At 46.0% G+C, this 18,429-nt stretch overlaps 1 protein-coding gene across 15 annotated transcripts in view; it reads left to right on the top strand.

The window, feature by feature from the left end:
* Positions 1–18,429, top strand: part of EIF4G3 (eukaryotic translation initiation factor 4 gamma 3) — a 147,387-nt gene that overhangs the window by 113,357 nt on the left and 15,601 nt on the right. For 10 of the 15 annotated variants that reach the window (XM_080378792.1, XM_080378793.1, XM_080378780.1 and 7 more), the window contains 12 exons: positions 1,442–1,599; positions 2,741–2,866; positions 3,991–4,101; positions 7,971–8,141; positions 9,104–9,301; positions 9,995–10,141; positions 10,436–10,672; positions 12,960–13,064; positions 14,381–14,513; positions 15,630–15,724; positions 17,352–17,445; positions 17,706–17,823. In XM_080378792.1, coding sequence (XP_080234918.1) covers positions 1,442–1,599; positions 2,741–2,866; positions 3,991–4,101; positions 7,971–8,141; positions 9,104–9,301; positions 9,995–10,141; positions 10,436–10,672; positions 12,960–13,064; positions 14,381–14,513; positions 15,630–15,724; positions 17,352–17,445; positions 17,706–17,823 — 1,693 coding nt within the window. The remainder of the gene's footprint in view (positions 1–1,441; positions 1,600–2,740; positions 2,867–3,990; positions 4,102–7,970; positions 8,142–9,103; positions 9,302–9,994; positions 10,142–10,435; positions 10,673–12,959; positions 13,065–14,380; positions 14,514–15,629; positions 15,725–17,351; positions 17,446–17,705; positions 17,824–18,429) is intronic. The other 5 variants (XM_080378782.1, XM_080378783.1, XM_080378786.1 and 2 more) reach the window with 1 other exon arrangement.

Here is an 18,429-nt window from a genome sequence, read left to right on the forward strand (position 1 = left end):
TTGGAAAGCAGTGTGCGTGGGGCTTCTCTGCTGCAAAGCAGAGTGGGCCACTTGGGTCAGTAATCCTTGATTTCAGCTCTGCCCTTGCTAAAAAGGGGGATTTGTGCCTTTTGGTCAGGCCTAGGAGGAATTGTGGGTCAGCTCGCGGTCTGTCCCCTCACTGAGGATCCAGGCGGGCTGCCTCTGATGCTGCCCAGCTGCTTTTATGTTAAAACAGCTTGTCGAGAGCTTTGCAGGAGAAGGAAACCATGCCTATAAGCTGTTTCTTGTTGCCGTTGATGCTTTTCCATGATAAATGGAGGGTGAGGGGGCACAGTGGATCGGCAGCTGGCCAGGGATTCTGGCTGGGACTCGGCTAGCCAGCTTGAACCATTTTCTGCACCTCTTTATCCCAAAGCTCTGTCAAAATAAAATCCCCCAAAGAGCTGAAAATTGTAATTACTTTTGTGTTTTTTCATTCCCAGTTATTAAAACCCATCATTGAAATAAGTTCCTGTTTGTGGCCTCTGCGGGGATGACAATGGTGAGAACCCAGAGACCTAAAGCTGGCAATCAGGGATGAAATAAAGAAATAATAGGACACCTTAACAGCGAACGTGAACAGCCAGATAAATGCAAAGCAACGCCGCCTGGCATCAGTGAAATGCAAAGGCAGCATCTCGTACAGATGTTTTCCTTCAGATAAAAACACGCTGCCCTCTTAGGGGCCTGACTAGTCAACCTGGCTGCTGAGCAAGTCCACGTTTTCTTTCCCAAACTTCAAACAAACCATGTGGCCAGCAAAGAAAATCCTGTCTCTAGGCTAGCAGGTGCTAATATTCCTTGCGCTGCAATGGCTGTGGGTTTACATTTTGATTTGCATCAGGCGAGGTCATCTACACCAGAGAGCACAGAAAGCCCTCGGAAAAAATGGATGAAAAGTTGAAATTCTTGGAGCCTGACCTGCAGTTTTGTGTTTTCTTTTGGTTCCCACCATTATCTCCCATGTGTGTTGTTTAAAGGCTTGGTGTTTTCACATTTTCAAAGGGTATTTTTGTTCTGTGTGGTGCTTTCCTCAGCTCAGTGTTTGTTGCTCCCTTTTACACAAAACCAGCTGCTTTAACTTCTGCATTTTCACCCAGGAGTGGGGAATCGTCCCTGTTTGATTGTATTGCACAAGAGAGCGAAAGTCAGAGTTAAAACGAGATGACATGGGTTAGAAGTGGAATTAGTGATTAGTTCCGTGTGTGGTTGCTGCTGGAGTTGGCTATGCGCTCCCCACTGTTTCTGTTCCTTTAATGCGATGTATATTCCTCCTTGCTGCCTTCAAAATTAAAATAAAGTTAAATGAAATTTTCCCAGGCAGCTGTGACAATCTCCTGCCTTTGGATTTACGGGAAACGCGTCTCGGAGAGCAGAGGTTTTTGTTACCTATGAATCTCAGCACCTTCTCTCCTTATAGAGCAGTGGAAGCCCCTGGACCCGGAGGGGAAGAAGCAGTACGACAGGGAGTTTTTACTGGATTTCCAGTTCATGCCTGCCTGTATCCAAAAGCCAGAGGGGCTGCCTCCCATAAGCGATGTGGTTCTCGACAAGGTGAGAGGAGAGCCGATAAAACAGGTGCGTGCAATTTGTTAAATATAAATAAAGATCCCTAATGCATGCTTTATTCCTGGACAGTTTCACTGCAGGGTTCTGTTGGGAAGGGGGAATATTTGTGTGATTCCACATGGCAAAATTCTTCAGACAGAGGTGTTGGTGCCTAAAGAATGTGCACAGGTGATTTAAACACTGAAGCATTTTTAATGGTCTCTGTCTGGATTAGGTTGTACTGGGTTGTTACTAAAATGTAAAACGATACGGCCACGAGCACCTAAGGATATAATCAAAGCAAGACCGAACCGAGAGGCACGGTGTCTTTCATTAGATCAATCCTGTGCTTAGAAAGCACAGCCAAGCTTTTGGGCAAACTCTTTTTTTGGTCTGAAACCGTTGTGTCACTGTGAGCTGATCTGATAAAAGATCTTTAAAACCTTGACTCTCGAGAAGTTTTGTGATTTCTATCCAGCCTTATTACAGCTGCGATTTTCTCTGCTGTGTGTCTGCAGTTATTGAAATACTTGTTATTTCTGAAGTGCTGACACCGAGACCTTATTCTCTTCTCAGTTTGAACTGTGTCGTTCATTGATTTTGATGTAACCACTGCAGACTCACTCGTAAGGTTCAAGCACAGATCAGGATGTAGGTGATCCTCATGTGCAGAAACATTTCCACTCTGAATTTCATACCCAGACAAATTGTAAAATGCAGCTTTGTTCCCAAAATGATTTCATCCACCTACTAGTTTTCCGTGATTGCTTCTCACTGCTCTGTCTGCTTTGGAGCTTCCTTTGCTCATTCGGCCATCTGTCTTGTTAACACAAAAGACATTTATCCAAGGGAAGGTGGCAGTTTTGTGATCCTGAACCAAAATGGGCCCCTATCACCATAATTTTATTCTCCATAAGTCATGCTCAGCCTTGAAATGTTTCTGATCTTTGCCCGTTTCCTCAAGTCACCTGCAGAAGATGTATTTTAAATTAAATTATTATTTTTTGTGTAAGTGGGGATGCATAAAACTTGCGGTGTTTGTCAAAAGCACGAATTTGGATACTAAATTATGACTATTACAGTTCAGCAAAGACTGTAGACTTGCGTGCACTTTGGTAGCTGCAGCACCCACTGAGCGGATCCTGTTTGTTTGTTCTGCTCCACGATGCAGGTTAATCAGCCGAAATTACCGTTGAGAACTCTGGACCCTCGGATACTGCCTCGAGGACCAGACTTCACGCCAGCCTTTGCTGATTTTGGGAGGCAAACCTCCGGTGGAAGAAACGTAGCTGGAAGTGTGAGTTTACCCCAACTTGCTAATTTAAAAATCAGCCCTAACACTGATGAAGTCCATCCTCACACTTTTGGGCCTCTTCCGATGCTCCGGTGGTTCTGGTTTTGTCAGGATGAATGCAAGGGTGATGTTTTCTTGGCTGTCAAAATTTAGGCAGATTAGAAAACCGTTGCGGATGGTTTTAACTGGTACGTATTGATCTTCAATGGATTTGATCTCTTTCCCCTTTTCCCTGCATGAGAGGTGTGGAAACATGTTTCCATGCTGAGGACCTGGCAGTCACACGTGTGCAAACACATGTTCTCATACAGCAACCCAGCATCGGTGTGTGTCATCGTAGGAGTCTATTTTATACAACAAGCCGATAGAGCAAATAGGTTTTACTAACAACAACAGCAAGAAGAACATACACAGCACCTGTGTATGTTCTTGCTTTCTCTCTGCTGCCACATATTGCTTTGCTTTTGTCACACATTCCTTCTTTTCCTGCCTTTTCCTCTGCTTTCTTTCACTTTCTCTTCTTTTCCCTGTGTCTGGCTTTGCCCAAACTCTGAAATCCCTCTCTGAATTCATCCTTCTTGCCTTTGCCATCTCTTTCTGGGGGTGCAGGTGCCCCCCAGTGTGGTGCTGCCCAGTCAGCTGCAGCTGGAGGATGGAGGCTGCCTCCATTAGGTGCAATCATTGATTTTTTTCATCTGTCTATTAAGATACATCCAACGTATCCATCTAGATACCTCTCGTGACACAGCCATCGTTTGTCTTTCAAAACTGCTGGTTTTAGAGGAGTTCACTGAATAACCTTGACTTCCAAGTGTGCAGATTTGCAGGAGGCTCGGAGTCAAACCCGGCGATTTTGAGTTGAGGTAGTATTTCTGGTTTGAGACCGGTCTTGTGGCCGATGCCTCGGTTCTGGGGTGTGTGCCCATGTCTTGGAGTCACTTCGGTGCCACGGTTTCTCTTGGAGCACCACCCAGTCCCGAAACCTTGATGCTGTTTGAGGTCGACATCGCTTCCTGTATTTAGGACTTGCAGGTTGTACTCCAGTGCCTTCTCTCCTTTCGTGCACTGAATGTCCCGAGCCTCTTGGCATCTCAGTAACGCCCCTGTCGCTCTTTCTCTTTCCACAGGCCTGCAAAGTGCAGAGCAACCCTGGATTGCCTTCCCTGGCTCGGTGCGGTTCCCCAGCATGCCCTCTCTTGGTCTCGCCTCACCCACCATTGAGGAACCTGCCGCTAGGGGTAAGCCGAATCCCCCCCTCTCCCCCCCAGTCTTTGCACCTTTTTGTAGAGTTGTCTTTTTCCCTAATGCCCACTGTTGATAAAGAACGACTGGCAGAAAACTTTACAAAAAGGTGCAACATTGTTTAAAAAAAAAACAAAACAAGACTTGCATTGTACCCCTCTAGGCAGTCTTCAGTGGTGGGTGGGACATCACCAGCTGAGGGCATGCTGGGACGTTGGCCTGAGCGGGATCCGCGAGGGGTCTGCACTTTGCAGACCTGTGGAAAGGGGGAGAAAAGGTAAGTCCCGCTTACCCCGTTCATTTGGAGCATTCAGCACATAACATACATCTTACATTTGCGCCTTTACAGAGTAGAGCCTTCCTTTGCGTTTTCCTCGAGGAGGGTCAGAAGGGAACGTTATTTAACAAGCCCTGCTGTCCTGTGGCATCGGCGGTTATAGGAGGAGAGGGTTTTCAGCCCTGAGCCAAATCAGACGTTATCTTCTCCTAAAAAGCATGGCAAAAATCTGCGTGTACGCTGTCTGTCCACTCAGTCATTCCACCTCTGCACAGGCCATGCCCATAAACCATTAAACCCCACTGCCTACTCCTTGCCCTCCAAATAATTTTGAGCAGCTCAGCGCTAACAAGCTTTCGGCACGTTGAGAATCTTTTGTTTTGCTTCCTTGGCTTTTGTCTTTATTTCCTTCTTTTCGCTTAAATGTGTTGTGTGACTGTTTTTAGAACTAACAGATGTTGCATCCAACAACACAAGGAGTGTCATGAATTACACAGGCACAAAGTACAGCTAATAAATGCTTCTTGATGTAGACGAGGAGTTAGGTGAGTGCAGCGGGAATGAGATGTGAACACAGAGAGATAGGGTTGGAGAGGACCGGTCTGTCCCTGCGCACCGAGGCTGGGTGTGTTGGCTTTTATCCTTCCTTGAGTGGTGATGGAAACTCAAGTTGTCTCGATTTTTTTATGCTTCCCTGGAAGGCAGAGTCACCCCTATAACATCTAAGCTTAATTTTGGCTTCTACAGTTGGAGCCTATTGTAGAGGGAGAAACGGTTCTTTAATTTCTTGGGTGTTTTTTTAAAGTGTTACCGTGACTTGTGGCCTGGGAGTGGAAGCAGACTGTGAGGGAGAGCACCAGGTCACACCGTGTTGCTGTGAGTTTTTGGCTTATCCCTGTTTCTTTCTGCTTTCCTTTTTTCCTCCCCCTTCTTCATCTGGAAGACAGGTAATTCGGGTTAATGTAGTAACATCTGGTAAGCACTTCTCCGTGCCTTTGGTGGAAAATATTATTTCAGTGCAAGCTGTAGTGCTGTAATATCAGGTGCTACAGAACCATTATTATTTACTTGTACTGGGTTACAAAAAGGAGGCCAGGCATGAATGAGCTCAAGCACCTACTTTAACTTGCTGCCAAAAAAAACCCAGATTTTTTCTGTTAAAAAAGTGTTATCCGGGAATTATTTTATTACACGTTCAAAGGAGGCTTCTGTTCACTGCTTTTAAAACCTAATCAAACGGTTTGAACCAAGTTTGTTCACGTACATTAAAAAAAGTATAGTCTTACAGAAAGTCTTTGTTAATGCACTTAAAGGTCTGGTCTCAAAGGCAGCCAGATTTGAGGAGAGTGTGACATGTAACGTGCCGACACTCGGACATGCCCAGGTGCTCCTTGCATCCATCAGTTCTGCAAGGGGAATAGTCACCTCCTTCAGGGAAGTGTTTGCTGTAAAAGCTGCTGCCTGGGCTTTGCGTGGACCCGTACCCGAGGAGGCGCCGTGCCTCTGTGTTGTGTCCTCGCATGTCACAGCCCAGCTGTGCGGGAGAGATGGGGCGGCTGCAGGTTACCCCTCGTTGGCTGTACCCGTGTTCCTGGGGAAAATGAGCCCAAATCGTTTGATTTGCTGCCAGCCTGGCTCTGGTTACAAAGCTTTCCGCGGGCAAGGCGGTGTGTGATGAGGTCTCGTGCACGTGGTTGAAACCAGTCAGTTTGCTGTTGCGTTGTTGTCTGTTTTTTCAGCTGGAGGGAAGTTTCTTCTTTCCACAGCCATACATTTGCAGTGTGGTTAGAGCCTGGGCAGCAAAAATGGTGCAAAATTGCATAAAAACAGTGGCAGGTGTCACAACGTGGGGCTGTGAAGCAGACTTGGCTGCGTCATACTGGTGTCAGGCTCTGGGTGAGAACAGAGCGGGGTCATAGGGAGGGATGGGTAACTGTTGTAGGGAAGGTGTCTAACACAGAGAAGCATCACAAAGGCTCCCCCGTTCTCACTGCCTCGTTCCACTGTTGATTTCTCGGGAGCAATTGACTCAGGCGGTTGTGTTACAGCTACGGCTTGCGCCCAGAGGAGTTTGAATGATTCAATGGATTTATTTGATGGATTATGCCAGTGGGATCTGAACAGCGGGCTTCGTAGGTGGTGGGGCAGTGCACTAACACGCTGTGCCATGTAGCTCTTTTCCATGCATCGTCTCGGCATATGAAGCATGTCACTGCATGAGGTCGTTGTCTTCTGACAACACCTTATTCTGTGCTTTTATCCCATATTGAAGCCCAAACATGAACTCCAGCAGTGACAGTGATTGTGTTCATTTGCTTTCGTCGGTGGCAAGCGTTTACGTCGTCAAAGCCAAGTGGTTCACATTGCAGATACGAGCTCCTGCCTTTAAGGAGGATTTTGTTTTTCAGTAGTGCAAAACCAGGTTTGGGACTGATACGCGACATAAGAGGCACCAGCTAAGAGCACTTTCCTCCTGTATTCAGTGAAGCTGTTTGAATAACTGAGATGGTTTTGCCTCTCTGATGCTTGTTGAATCCCTTCTGCTGAACAAAGAAATGTTTTAAATGGCCCATCTTTCATGTGGAGGTTGCCTGCTGCCCTCTGAAGAGATTAATTACTTCTGTGGAAAGTAATGGGGTTTGATAATGGAGTTTTGTTGCTGGGCTAATTTTTACATGGAGGTGAGACGTTTCTAATAAATGAGTTCAGAAATACGACAGAGCGCAGGGGAAGAATAACCTGACAGCATTTGATACTTTCAGTCCTTAATCAGAAGCTCCCAGGTGATGAAGAGGGAGTTTTGGGGTATATCTTGTGCCCCATCACTTGTGCAACTGATTTAAAGCTCTCCAGTTTGGGCAGTTTTCATACCGTTTATGTTTCATATGTCCAGCGTGGGTTTGATAGTGTTTGACTGGGAGGAGCATCATGTTATATGGGATTGCAGAGAGGCACTTGATGTGGTTTCAAACAAAGTACTGTGTTTCCCTTCCTTCTGTGAAACTACAAAGAGTTTGACACACATCTGTTAGGTTCTGTATTTCTGCAACGCAGGAGCTGCACTGATGCTCCATTCAGTGCATTTTATATAATTCTCGTCTCAAAATGGCTCTGTTTGAAGCAATCTCCAGTAAAACTTAACATTTTTGGCAGAGCTGCTGATTTATCGTTACCTAATTGCTTGGGATGGCACGTTTGAATTGCACCTGTAAGGACGGACTTAGTCCTTAAATGCACCTTTGCTATGATGTCTCAGTTACGCAGTTTCTGGCTTTCAAGAGGCCGTTTTGGTCAGTCAGGGCCAATTCTGCAGCGCTTAAGCAGTGTCCGGAGCATCACGAGTGCACGTAGGCAGCGGTCATCCCATATCTGTTTTGGGAAAAGCTGCCCAAGAGAAACGTGTCCGGTGTCTTCACGTTCCCTCTGACCAACCCGGCCTGATGTGTTGGGTCGGAGGGAGTCCTCAGAGTCCTAGGAGGAGTTGCTGCTTGTTGGTGTTGCCATCAGTGGGTGTTGGCGTGTGCCCTGGAGCGGTTTATCGAGGTGTGAGTTTAAAAGGGGATATAACAAGGAATATTTTTGTCCTAGTTGTTGAATGTTGGACCGAGGAGATCTCAGCCAGGCCAGAGGAGAGAGCCCAGGAAGATCATCACTGTGTGTGTGAAGGAGGATGTCCACCTGAAGAAGGCAGAGAATGCCTGGAAGCCAAGCCTGAAGAGAGAAAACCAAACCGAGGACCCAGAAAATGTAAAAACCCAGGTGAGAGCCTTAGCAAGCGCTTCTGAGCGGGCAGCAGTCTGTAACAGCAGGAGGATGGTGGTTTGCCTTAGCTGTTGTGTGAGACAGTGAAAAAGGGCAATGAAATTCCGGTTGGAATCACAACTTCCCCCTACCTTGATTATTTTTTTTCACGTGTTTATTCCTGCCCTGAAGTTCAAATGGCAGGCCTTTCTATTAAGTGAGTCTAATTAGGGAACACCAGACAACCTACTACCTCTTTTCCAGGATTGTTTTCCTATTGCTCTTTTACTGGAATATTTCTGTCCCCATTCTAAAGCAAACAACCTCAAACTTCCAGCACAGAACTTGCTTTTCATCCCCTTTTAGACCATGTTACTGCCCTGAACCTCAGCAAGACTGAGGTTCCTCTGTAAAATTCCCTGAGATCATCCTGCCCAGCCCAACAGCACCATCTCCAAAGCTTTCTCTGCATCTTCCTCTCCCTGCTGTTCTCTACCGGGCAGCTGCTCTGGGTGGAGATGTTTGCCTGGTGGTCAAACTGGTAATTTATAGGATAAGTTGGAATAGTCTTGAGGGATACTGGAATTCTGTTCTCAGGGGTAACAGCAGTGTTGTTGACCTAACTATCATTCTGGATAGGAGAAAAAAAAATAATAATGCCTTAAAATAAATATAGGAGAAGTTGATTACCTCTGGTTGAGGGAGAAGGATGTCACTCCCTGTTAATTTATATCTCATGGCTAAATTGTTATCAAGAATATTTGGGTGTTTCCAAAAACCCTGTGCCGCAGCCTTGGTCTGTGGTCACGGGTAGCTGAGTTAGAACTGGGGCCGGACTGTGCACAGACGTGTGCGTGTGTGTAACAGCTTCCAGGGAGTTCCCGTAGAACAGCATCTCTGTTCACCTTGGAGGTGGCAGCCTAGCTCATTCCTGAAAGCCGCCTGTTGGATTTGTGCTGAAGAGTTTTTCTGTCCTTCAGGAGCTGTTCCGCAAGGTACGAAGCATCTTGAACAAGCTGACGCCCCAGATGTTCAATCAGCTCATGAAGCAAGTGACAGACCTGACGGTAGATACCGAGGAGAGGCTGAAAGGAGTCATCGACCTGGTCTTTGAGAAGGCAATTGATGAACCGAGCTTCTCGGTGGCGTATGCCAACATGTGCAGGTGTCTTGTAACGGTAAGAGCCGCCCAAGTCAAACAGGAACGTGTTCTGCTCATTATCCCCATGAACTGATTGGCAGTAACATAAACGTGGCAAGAGCAGAGTTAAATGTTAGTCTCTGAAGGTAAATAAAAATAAAGTGGCAGATTTCTTCTTCTGCTTTTGTTGGCCATGCCTGCAGGCAGAGGGCTTTGCTTGGAGTGATATGTTTGGAGTTGAGGACACCTCGCACTGCCTGGTTGCGAGATGCAGTGAGTCACGCTTGGGAAGTTCAGTTTATCTCTCGTTTCCAAGAGGAGCCCGAGGTGCTGAGCCAAGCTTTGGACAGCTAGTTTTCAGATGGTGAATCTGGGACAAAATAACCCTCTTCTCCTCCTGATCCTTCATGACATGCAACAAAGGAGCACGGAGTCTTCGCCACATAACAAGGGTGTTTTTAGGCAGCGTGTCTTTTTAAAGGATCCTGTGAATGGAAATGTAATTTGTCTCTGGGCGGAGGTGGTGTCAGCCAAGTTTTGAGTGTGACTTTACATATGAAATGTAAAACTCCGCTGGAAATCATGACGTGATGTTTAACTGTCACAGCCTTGCAGGCTTGTGTTGCTGAATATGAAGTGCATAATAAAATGTAATGGATGGCTTATAGGAAACCTCGCTCGTATGTAGAGTTTAGCCGTATTTCTGCTGATGTTTTTCTTCCTTCTGCAGCTGAAAGTGCCCATGGCAGACAAACCTGGGAGCACAGTAAATTTCCGCAAGTTGCTGTTAAATCGCTGCCAGAAGGAATTTGAAAAGGACAAGGCTGACGACGACGTCTTTGAAAAGAAGCAGAAAGAACTTGAAGCTGCTACCACTGTAAGTGGTATTTTTTTCCTCCCATAAATTCTCAGAGCTCCCTCTGAAAGTGATCTCTTTTGAAGATGGCAGTCGATGTAGGGGGAATTTTGGAGTTGAGAGTTTTCTGTCACACTGGCTGAGTGTAATAAAAAATACCTGCCTTGATTAGTGGGTTTACACCAGCCTTTTCTTGGTTTTTAGGAGAAAAAATGTAAACAGAGACAACAGCAACTATAAATGTGAAACTGGATCTTTTGAAGAGTTCTGAGCTCTGTGAACGTGGTTTTTTAGAACTGTTTTTCTGTTTTACAGCCGGAGGAGAAGACGCGGCTCCATGACGAGCTGGAAGAGGCCAAGGACAAGGCCCGACGGAGATCCATTGGGAATATAAAATTCATTGGCGAGCTTTTCAAACTGAAAATGCTGACGGAGGCTATCATGCATGACTGCGTGGTCAAGCTGCTGAAAAACCACGATGAGGAGTCCCTCGAGTGCCTTTGCCGCCTGCTAACTACCATTGGCAAGGACCTGGACTTTGAGAAAGCAAAGGTAGGGCAGGACTGGGAGTGAGAGATGAGGCTTTCTGGGCAGGGATGGAAAAATAGGGGTGGGGTGGTTTTATTTGAGGATTTATTTTTTTTCTTCGGCCATTTCTGTATGGCACAAGGAAATCATCCGCTCTTCCGTGACCTGGCCTTGCTCCCTTGTCTGTGATGGGTTCTGTATCATTTTCAACAGTGTTCTCCAGTTGTTAGTTGTTCCAAATATTTCATCCAAACACACAACCTAGAAATGCTCAACACCTACTTTTTCCAGATATCTCTTACCTTGCAGTGTCCAAAACATTCATATTTAGAGTCATTTCTTTACCATTGAAGGTTTATATTACCTACAAAATGTACCACTTACATGTATCGTTGGGGTTAAATCTAAAAAAACCCTTCCTAACTGGCCTAAACCCCTACCTGAACCTTGGTGGATGCTGTTATTTTGTGTCATCATCGTCTCCAGCTATGCTGGAATGAAGCAGCTGTTTTGCAACTGCAGCACTCCAGCATCCTCCTCCCGATTTTCCAACAAATGTATATGTAGCACGGAGCCTTACACACTCGGATGAGCTTCTCTTGGCACAGGCAGTCTGCTGTTCCTTCACACAAGCTAGGCTTGGGATGAAAAAGCATTCGAGGGTTTTGCCAGAAATCAGTGGGACTCAGCTCTGGAAACAAACTGAGCTAATTGTTTTCAGCTGCTCAGGGAAGGGAGGTCCCTTACAGTGCGCTGGTTTGCAGGGATCACGGTGGATCAATCCTGATCCTTACGGGCAAATAGTTTCCCAAACTGTTTTGCAGAGCATTGACCAAAACGGCGCAGTTTACTACTAATCCCCCAGGCTAAATACCCGACACTGTTAATGAACAGCGTACACATTATTGGTGCAGGTTTGAAAGTGCCAGAAGCAGGGATTAAATTTCTCCACATGTGTTGGGCAGAAAACAGGGTCTGACTTCTAAGCAGTAGCTGAGGTCATGCTGGATGAGTCCTGGATGCTGTTTTGCGAGCATGGAAACACTGTAGAAGCCAATGTTTTGGTGCACTGGCCGGTCCTGCAGCCCGGAGCCGTGGCACCGTGTAGCATGGAGCATGCACACAGCAGGGAAGTGCTTGCAGATGTCATGTTACGTGTTGTGAGAAGCTGCCCGTCTCCTGTCTTTGTGATTTGTTATTTCTATCAAGATTGAGTGAGAATCCTTTCTTTATCTTCTATTAACGGAGTAGAAGTTTTATTATATGTTTTTTATTGAAGGTGAAGCGTTAGTGATAGTTACAATTAAAGCTTTTGGACAATGTCCATTTTAAATATTTTCCCCATCATTCCTAACTTTGGAAACGTTTGCTCTTGGAGCTGAAACTTTCCAAGGCAAGGCCAGAACCAAATTTTAATGGGGTTTTTCTTGTTTGTTTAAGTATAAGGAAAAGGGTTTAGCTAGTTTTTAGTGAAGGGGGTGGGAAACATTTTAGAAAACTGCCCTGAAACTTTTTGTTTAAAATGGCCAGAGCCTCCATTTTGGGGGAAAAAGGCTCATTGGAGCCTGGCGAGTCAAATTTAGACCTAATGGAGGCTTCTCTAATGATACCATTTCATGTCTTAGTGCGAACTGATTTGGATTCCATCACATCACAACTTTTTGGATGAAAAGGAGCTTGTGGGATTTTGTACCACAGCTAAGCCCGTTAAACAGTTTCTTGCTGAGGGAAGCACTGCTTCTGCCTCTGCTTCCCTTGCCTGACCCCAGATGAGACAGTTCAGGGAGGTAAAGCATCACAATGTGTGCAGGGTCAGTTTTATTCCCGTTCAGTTTCCTGAGCCAGTTTTTCTTGGGCTGAGGTGATGAGCACACGCGCTGATATGAAAAGGAGGAGCTCAGAGGTAGAGCAGGACTCCCCTCTTTGGTGGCCACTAGCCAGTAGGTCAGCTTAGCTGCACCATGAAAAAATACTAATTATTTTTTTTTTTTAATGGATGGCAAGTTTATTATGTACGTGCAGAGGATGTAGATCATTTGAGCAATTAAAAGTGCAGAGAATGCATGTGCTAAACGAAGGAGGTGCCTGCAGAGTTGTGCCTCCTTTTCTGCACGTCCTGCACTGTGCACGTTCAGGTCCAACCTGGGGGGAGCGTACGAGACCCAGCACTCACTCCTCCAGAGAGCAGCTGGGTCCCCAGATGTGCTTCTGGCACGAAAATGCTACAGTGCAGAACCTACTGACTCCCTACCTGAGGGAGTATTTTCCTTTTCTTCCAAGACGCACTGATGATGATGTCTCTCTTGTGTAGCCTCGCATGGACCAGTATTTTAATCAGATGGAGAAGATTGTGAAAGAGAGGAAAACATCTTCAAGGATTCGGTTCATGCTTCAGGATGTAATAGACCTAAGGCTGGTAGGTGCCAACTCAAGTAAGTAAAGGAGCATGTTGCCTTCCATGTCCAGGCTGAAAGAGCACTCCTGCGAGAGCAGGGACTTTATTTACAGCAGATGTGGGATGTTAGGGGGAGATCTACGCTCCTTATCCCAAAGATCTCATGGAAGGATGGTCCTATATCTGCTCTATTGGTAGCACAACCAGGTATCTGCCAGTTGTTGACTGGCCATGTTGTGCAGACAAAAGCAGATGGAGCCTGTGCTGCAGCAGAATGTGACGCCGATGGGTCCGCACTAAGCTCCAAAAATTAATAACCGGTGTAGACAAGCAGGTGCACGGTACAGACGGGGACCTGCCTGTGTGGTAATCAAGCAATGGTTTTCAACACAGCCAAGGTGTTAACAGCTGGAGTCTGGTACAGTGAAGGGTGTCTCTACACCACGTGGTTGAAGATGTGACCGCAGGTTGCGCAAACTTTACCCAGCACATGTAATTTCACCAGTGAAGGTGCTGGTAGCAGCGTGGCTTTGGCCATGACTGAAATGCTGGGCAGGTTTTACTCATACCTCACATCGCTGTTTTGAAGCTGGTTTGGGGTTTTGTGGAGGCTGAAGTCACCATTTTGACTGCAGGGTACGCAGACATAATTACCCTGAAAGTTGTGATGAGGTTGTAGCAAGATCAAGAGAGAGTCTGGTTGTTCTAGGGGTAGATGGATCTGTACAGTGTATGGCTGAGTAGGCACATCAAGCAGTGGAAATGTTTAGTGCAGAGACGGCTCCACCTCTCGCTGCAGAATTCCTGTCTCAGCCATCATGATCCCTGGAGTGGCAAAGCACCATCTTCAGATAAAATGTAGTTGCTTCTTGCTTCTTTATTTTGAGTTCCGTTTATTTCCTTAAGCTTGAAGGAAGGGCTTCGGCAAGCGGTGTCAGTAATAAATGGTTGGAGAGCAACAGCAGCCTCCCTCTGGTCCTTCTCTATCCTCTGAACCTGGAAAAACTGGAAAGCTGGGAATGGGTAGGATGCTAGGGGTTAAAATGTCTTGAATTCAGTCATGCCTCTACAGAGCCAGGTCTTCACTGCAGCTGCCCTTCACCAAAACATATACCGCAGTCTGTGTACCAGAGCAAACAGCTTTGACCTGTGGTGCTGGGGTAACCACCGCCACAACGTGACCCAGCTCCACAGAATTTTCCCCAGTCCCTCGTGGAGCAGCCCCTCCAAGACGTTACAAGGGTGGCAGGGATAGGCCTTGTTCACGGTTTTCAAAATACCCCATTGATGATGCTCCCCTGGAAGTATCTCCGAGCATATGTTTGCTTCTTTCCTAGTGCAACTGGGTGTCACGGAGAGCAGACCAGGGCCCGAAGACCATTGAGCAGATTCATAAAGAAGCCAAGATTGAAGAGCAAGAAGAACAGAGGAAGGTCCAACAACTCATGACCAAAGAGAAGAGGAGACCGGGTAAAGTAAAAGCCAAGTTGGCTGCTCGTTTCACTCATTTCATCCAGTGGCCGTAAAGGGAATCCCACATAAAAGAAAAAAAATGCGAGGGTTTTTTTCCCTAAGTGTAATGAGCAAAGGGAATTGGGGCCTGATTGTGGCTGAGGCTGGAGAAGGAACAGACTTGCCATGGATTGGCTGTGTGGATTTTTCAGGAGCAAATCCCTTGGGTAAAAATAGCCAATCGTAGGCCAGTAGTACTTAAGTTTCACATTCATGCAAACCATATTTGATTTTGTGACAGGCTGCCAGAAATCTGTTAGAAGAAGTTACTACGTAGGAGTCAGATTTGCCATCCATTCTTGCATACAGCAGAATCTAATTTCAAGAGAATAGCATCTAATTTCAAAAGTAACCATGTTGTCTTTAGCGGTTGAAGTTGTGAGGTGTTAACTCACACACGAGACAGTGTCTTGGCGTTACCTTAAATTGCTCCCAGCCCTTGAGGTTGGCAGTACCTGAAGAAGAATTTGGAGTGACTGGGACAGAGCAGGGCAAGGAGGAAGAAATCTTTGTGATTCTTGAACACTAAAGATTGTCAAATGGAAGTGCTGTGAAAACAGGGCATAAAGAAAATACATGTAGACTTTATTTATCCTAAAAGTGACATTGGGAGAAGGTAAGGAACTTGTGGCTGCTTGAATGGTTCTGTGTCTAGACTAGCATAGCATTGCTGAAATCTGTGCAACAAGTGCAGCTTTGGGTTGGCAAAGGCACGTCGTCTGCTCCTTAAGTGAGCTTGTGAACACACAGTACGTGCAGCCATATCCAGACTGCAAGAACACACGCTGAGAAATCTAACCAGGAAGCACTGATAACAAAACCAGCCCTTGAAAATAGTGAGATCTCATATGCTGAGGCTATTTTATAATAATAAACTCAGGCGAGCTAGTTCTTGGTCTGAAGAAACATTCCGAAAGACATGATTTCTGCACAGAATTGTGCTGAGGCTTAGCAGAAACGTGCCATCATCTTTTCCTCCTCTTGCTGAGCCTGGAGATGATCGCCTGTGCTTTCCCAGGGTGCGGCTGGAGCAGTGGGGATGAGCTAAGGGTGGTTATGTTTGTCATCTGGCAGGTGTCCAGCGGGTCGATGAAGGAGGTTGGAACACTGTGCAGGGGGCAAAGAACAGCAGGGTGCTGGACCCCACCAAGTTCCTTAAAATCACCAAGGTAGGTGCCAGCACAAGACTCGTTCAGAGCAACAACAAAGCCAAGGTTTAACCTTATTGTATCTGTCTGTCTAGGAAAGACCAGTAACGGTGTTTACAGGTCAAAACTTGGGGTTTGGGGTATATTAAATCCCCAGAGTTTATAGTGTGCACAAATAAAGCACAAGGGAAGACTCCGTGGTCTTCTGAATGTTCCTATTTTGTTTGTTCTGAGGGGAAGGGAGTATTAATACACTTTTTCTCAGGTTCATAGTATCCTTTTAGTGACCCAGACGTTCTCTTAGTTGGAAAATCTGCATTTTATTAAATGATGAAGAGAGATGTGAATCGGGGTATTGGGTGTGATGGTGATGCAGCACGTGACATGGCTCTGACAGAAGGGTCTGATAGAAATCATTTGCTGCCGCAAGTACTCAAGACCCCATTCTAACACTGCTGCTTAGAAGAAAGAGGATGCCACATTCAGTCGGAAAACAAAATGTTCCTGATGTGTTGCAGATGGCAGCACTCCTGTCTTGAAAGGTTCAAGTAGTATGAGGAGAGCCATGTCCACTTTTACAGTGTTCTTGGACTGCTGTGTGGTGCAGTTGCATCCTTCAGAATGTCATAAACTTTCATGCCCATCCTCCAGATGAGCATCTTCCTATTAATTTACCATTAGAATGGTAGTTTGGGGACATCTATTTCAGGCTGCAGGTTAGGCAGGCTTGGAAATTTCTTTCACTGATCTTCAGAACAGCTTTGTTCTCCTTTTTCTCACCAAGGAGAACTCCATTTTTCACATAAATCAGGGAAATTCCTAGACGTTCCCTTGTCCCAGTTAATGTCACTCTTCCCTGGATTTTACTCTCAGTGCCTGGATGCTCAGCAAGCTGGAAGGTAGAACCTGGATGGGCTGTAGCCCTTCTGCAGATCAGACTGGGTTTGTTCCTTGTGAAAGTCATAACACAGTCTCCAAAACTTAATTAGCAGGAGGGATTCAGCCTGCTTTTGTCTGGGCTTACAGCTCATCTGGGAAAAGTCCTTCTACTGCGTTTAGTACAAATACAGTACAACTAGAGCTAACCCCGCAACAACTGCATTGTCGGAAGGAGAGAGGAGCTCATACAAAGAGATCTGTGGGGTCACAACCTCCTTGTCAATAAATTCACCTACTGAGCTTTGTAAAATCAATGTCCTCTTCTTGTCAGACACTACTTTTTCCCTCCGAGTTCTGCAACCTGTTGTCATTCCTTGCCCTCTGAATTCTGTTTGTTACTGTGCAGATTCCCCCCAAGGTTGTGACTGGTAGGTGGAGTGGACAGCAAAACCGTTCTATTCGTCACAAACTAACTGAACATCTTTCAAGTACTGATGTCATGCGCTTTTTCCTCCTTGCTGAGCTTCAGAGTTCCCAAGTAAAAAAAGCTCCTGGTCATTGTGAATGTCTGTGACACTTTGGGAGAGGCTGTTCGTCTTGCCCTTTGTTGTTTGTGTCCTCTGTCTTTGGCTGGGGTTTGGTCTTCCAAAAATGTGTTAAAGTGTATTTTGGTGTTCACAAAACGGGGATTGTTGCCAAAAAAATACCCCATTTATAATTAAGATGTATAATTTGCCCTTGTAATGGTTTGTCTTGATGTGTTTTACAGCCCACAATAGATGAGAAGATTCAGCTTGTGCCTAAAGCCCAATTGGGCAGTTGGGGAAAGGGCAGCAGTGGTGGAGCAAAGGCAAGCGAGATGGGTAAGTCAGGAATGGGTCCTGCCCCTCTGCTTTGCTACCAGCCATCCTTGCCAAGAGCGGATTTGGGTGGGAATGCTCCTCTCCATGTGTGACTGTCTGACCAGCAGGGTTAAAGTGGGGCAGGACCAGCCTTTTCCCTTCAGTTGTCTCCCCATCACTCTGAAAACAGCTATTGCTCAACTGATTTTTGTGATGCCAAGGCATCAGCAGCTCCTGACCTTGTTGTCGCTCTTGTCTGTGTTGTCTTTACAATCTCCCAGACTCCTTACGACCAAGTGCCACTAGTTTGAACAGATTTTCTGCGCTGCAGCCTCCAGTCTCATCTGTATCTGCCTCATCCGCATCTTCAGAATTAGATTCTCGCAGGGCCTTAACTAGGTAAGCTTCAGTCCGACGATGACTTTCCCTTCTGCTGTCTGTCTGCCTGCGCCTTTCCTTCGCTGCTCTAGTTACTGGCACACAGGAATAAAGAGAATTTCATTGAATTTCGAGGAATGACTGAGTCTTTTCCTCCACCCTGTGTGCTTTGAGTTAACTTAAAACACATGTGTATTTTGTATCTTTGGAGAGACAGGTGGTATTGATTTTTAAAGCCATTAAATGGAATATTTTAAGTTCCACTTTTCAGTCACCCTTCGTGTAAGATACACTTGCTAGTAGTTTATAACAAGTTAAACACCTCTTCAGATAAAATGGTGTCTAAATGGCTATTCAGGTTGGATTCAATGGTCGTGGGTTCAGCCAGGTCAGTAGGTTTGTTTATCCAGAAGAACATGCTGAAAACCTCGCAGAAATTCTGCAGGGCTTTTAAAACGTCCTGGCTGTGCCTGACCCTTCCCATGCAATGTGACCCAGCTTGCCCGTGCTTCCACATCATGCGATGCATACGTAAGGCTGTGCAGCACTCTCACACCCCAATTTCATCAGGGCTACAGCCACTCCAGCTTGTAGCATAAAACGTATTAACCCTCAATAATTTATCAC

The sequence above is a fragment of the Falco punctatus genome, assembly GCF_963210335.1.
Source record: "Falco punctatus genome assembly, chromosome: 3".
NCBI classification, from domain to species: domain Eukaryota; kingdom Metazoa; phylum Chordata; class Aves; order Falconiformes; family Falconidae; genus Falco; species Falco punctatus.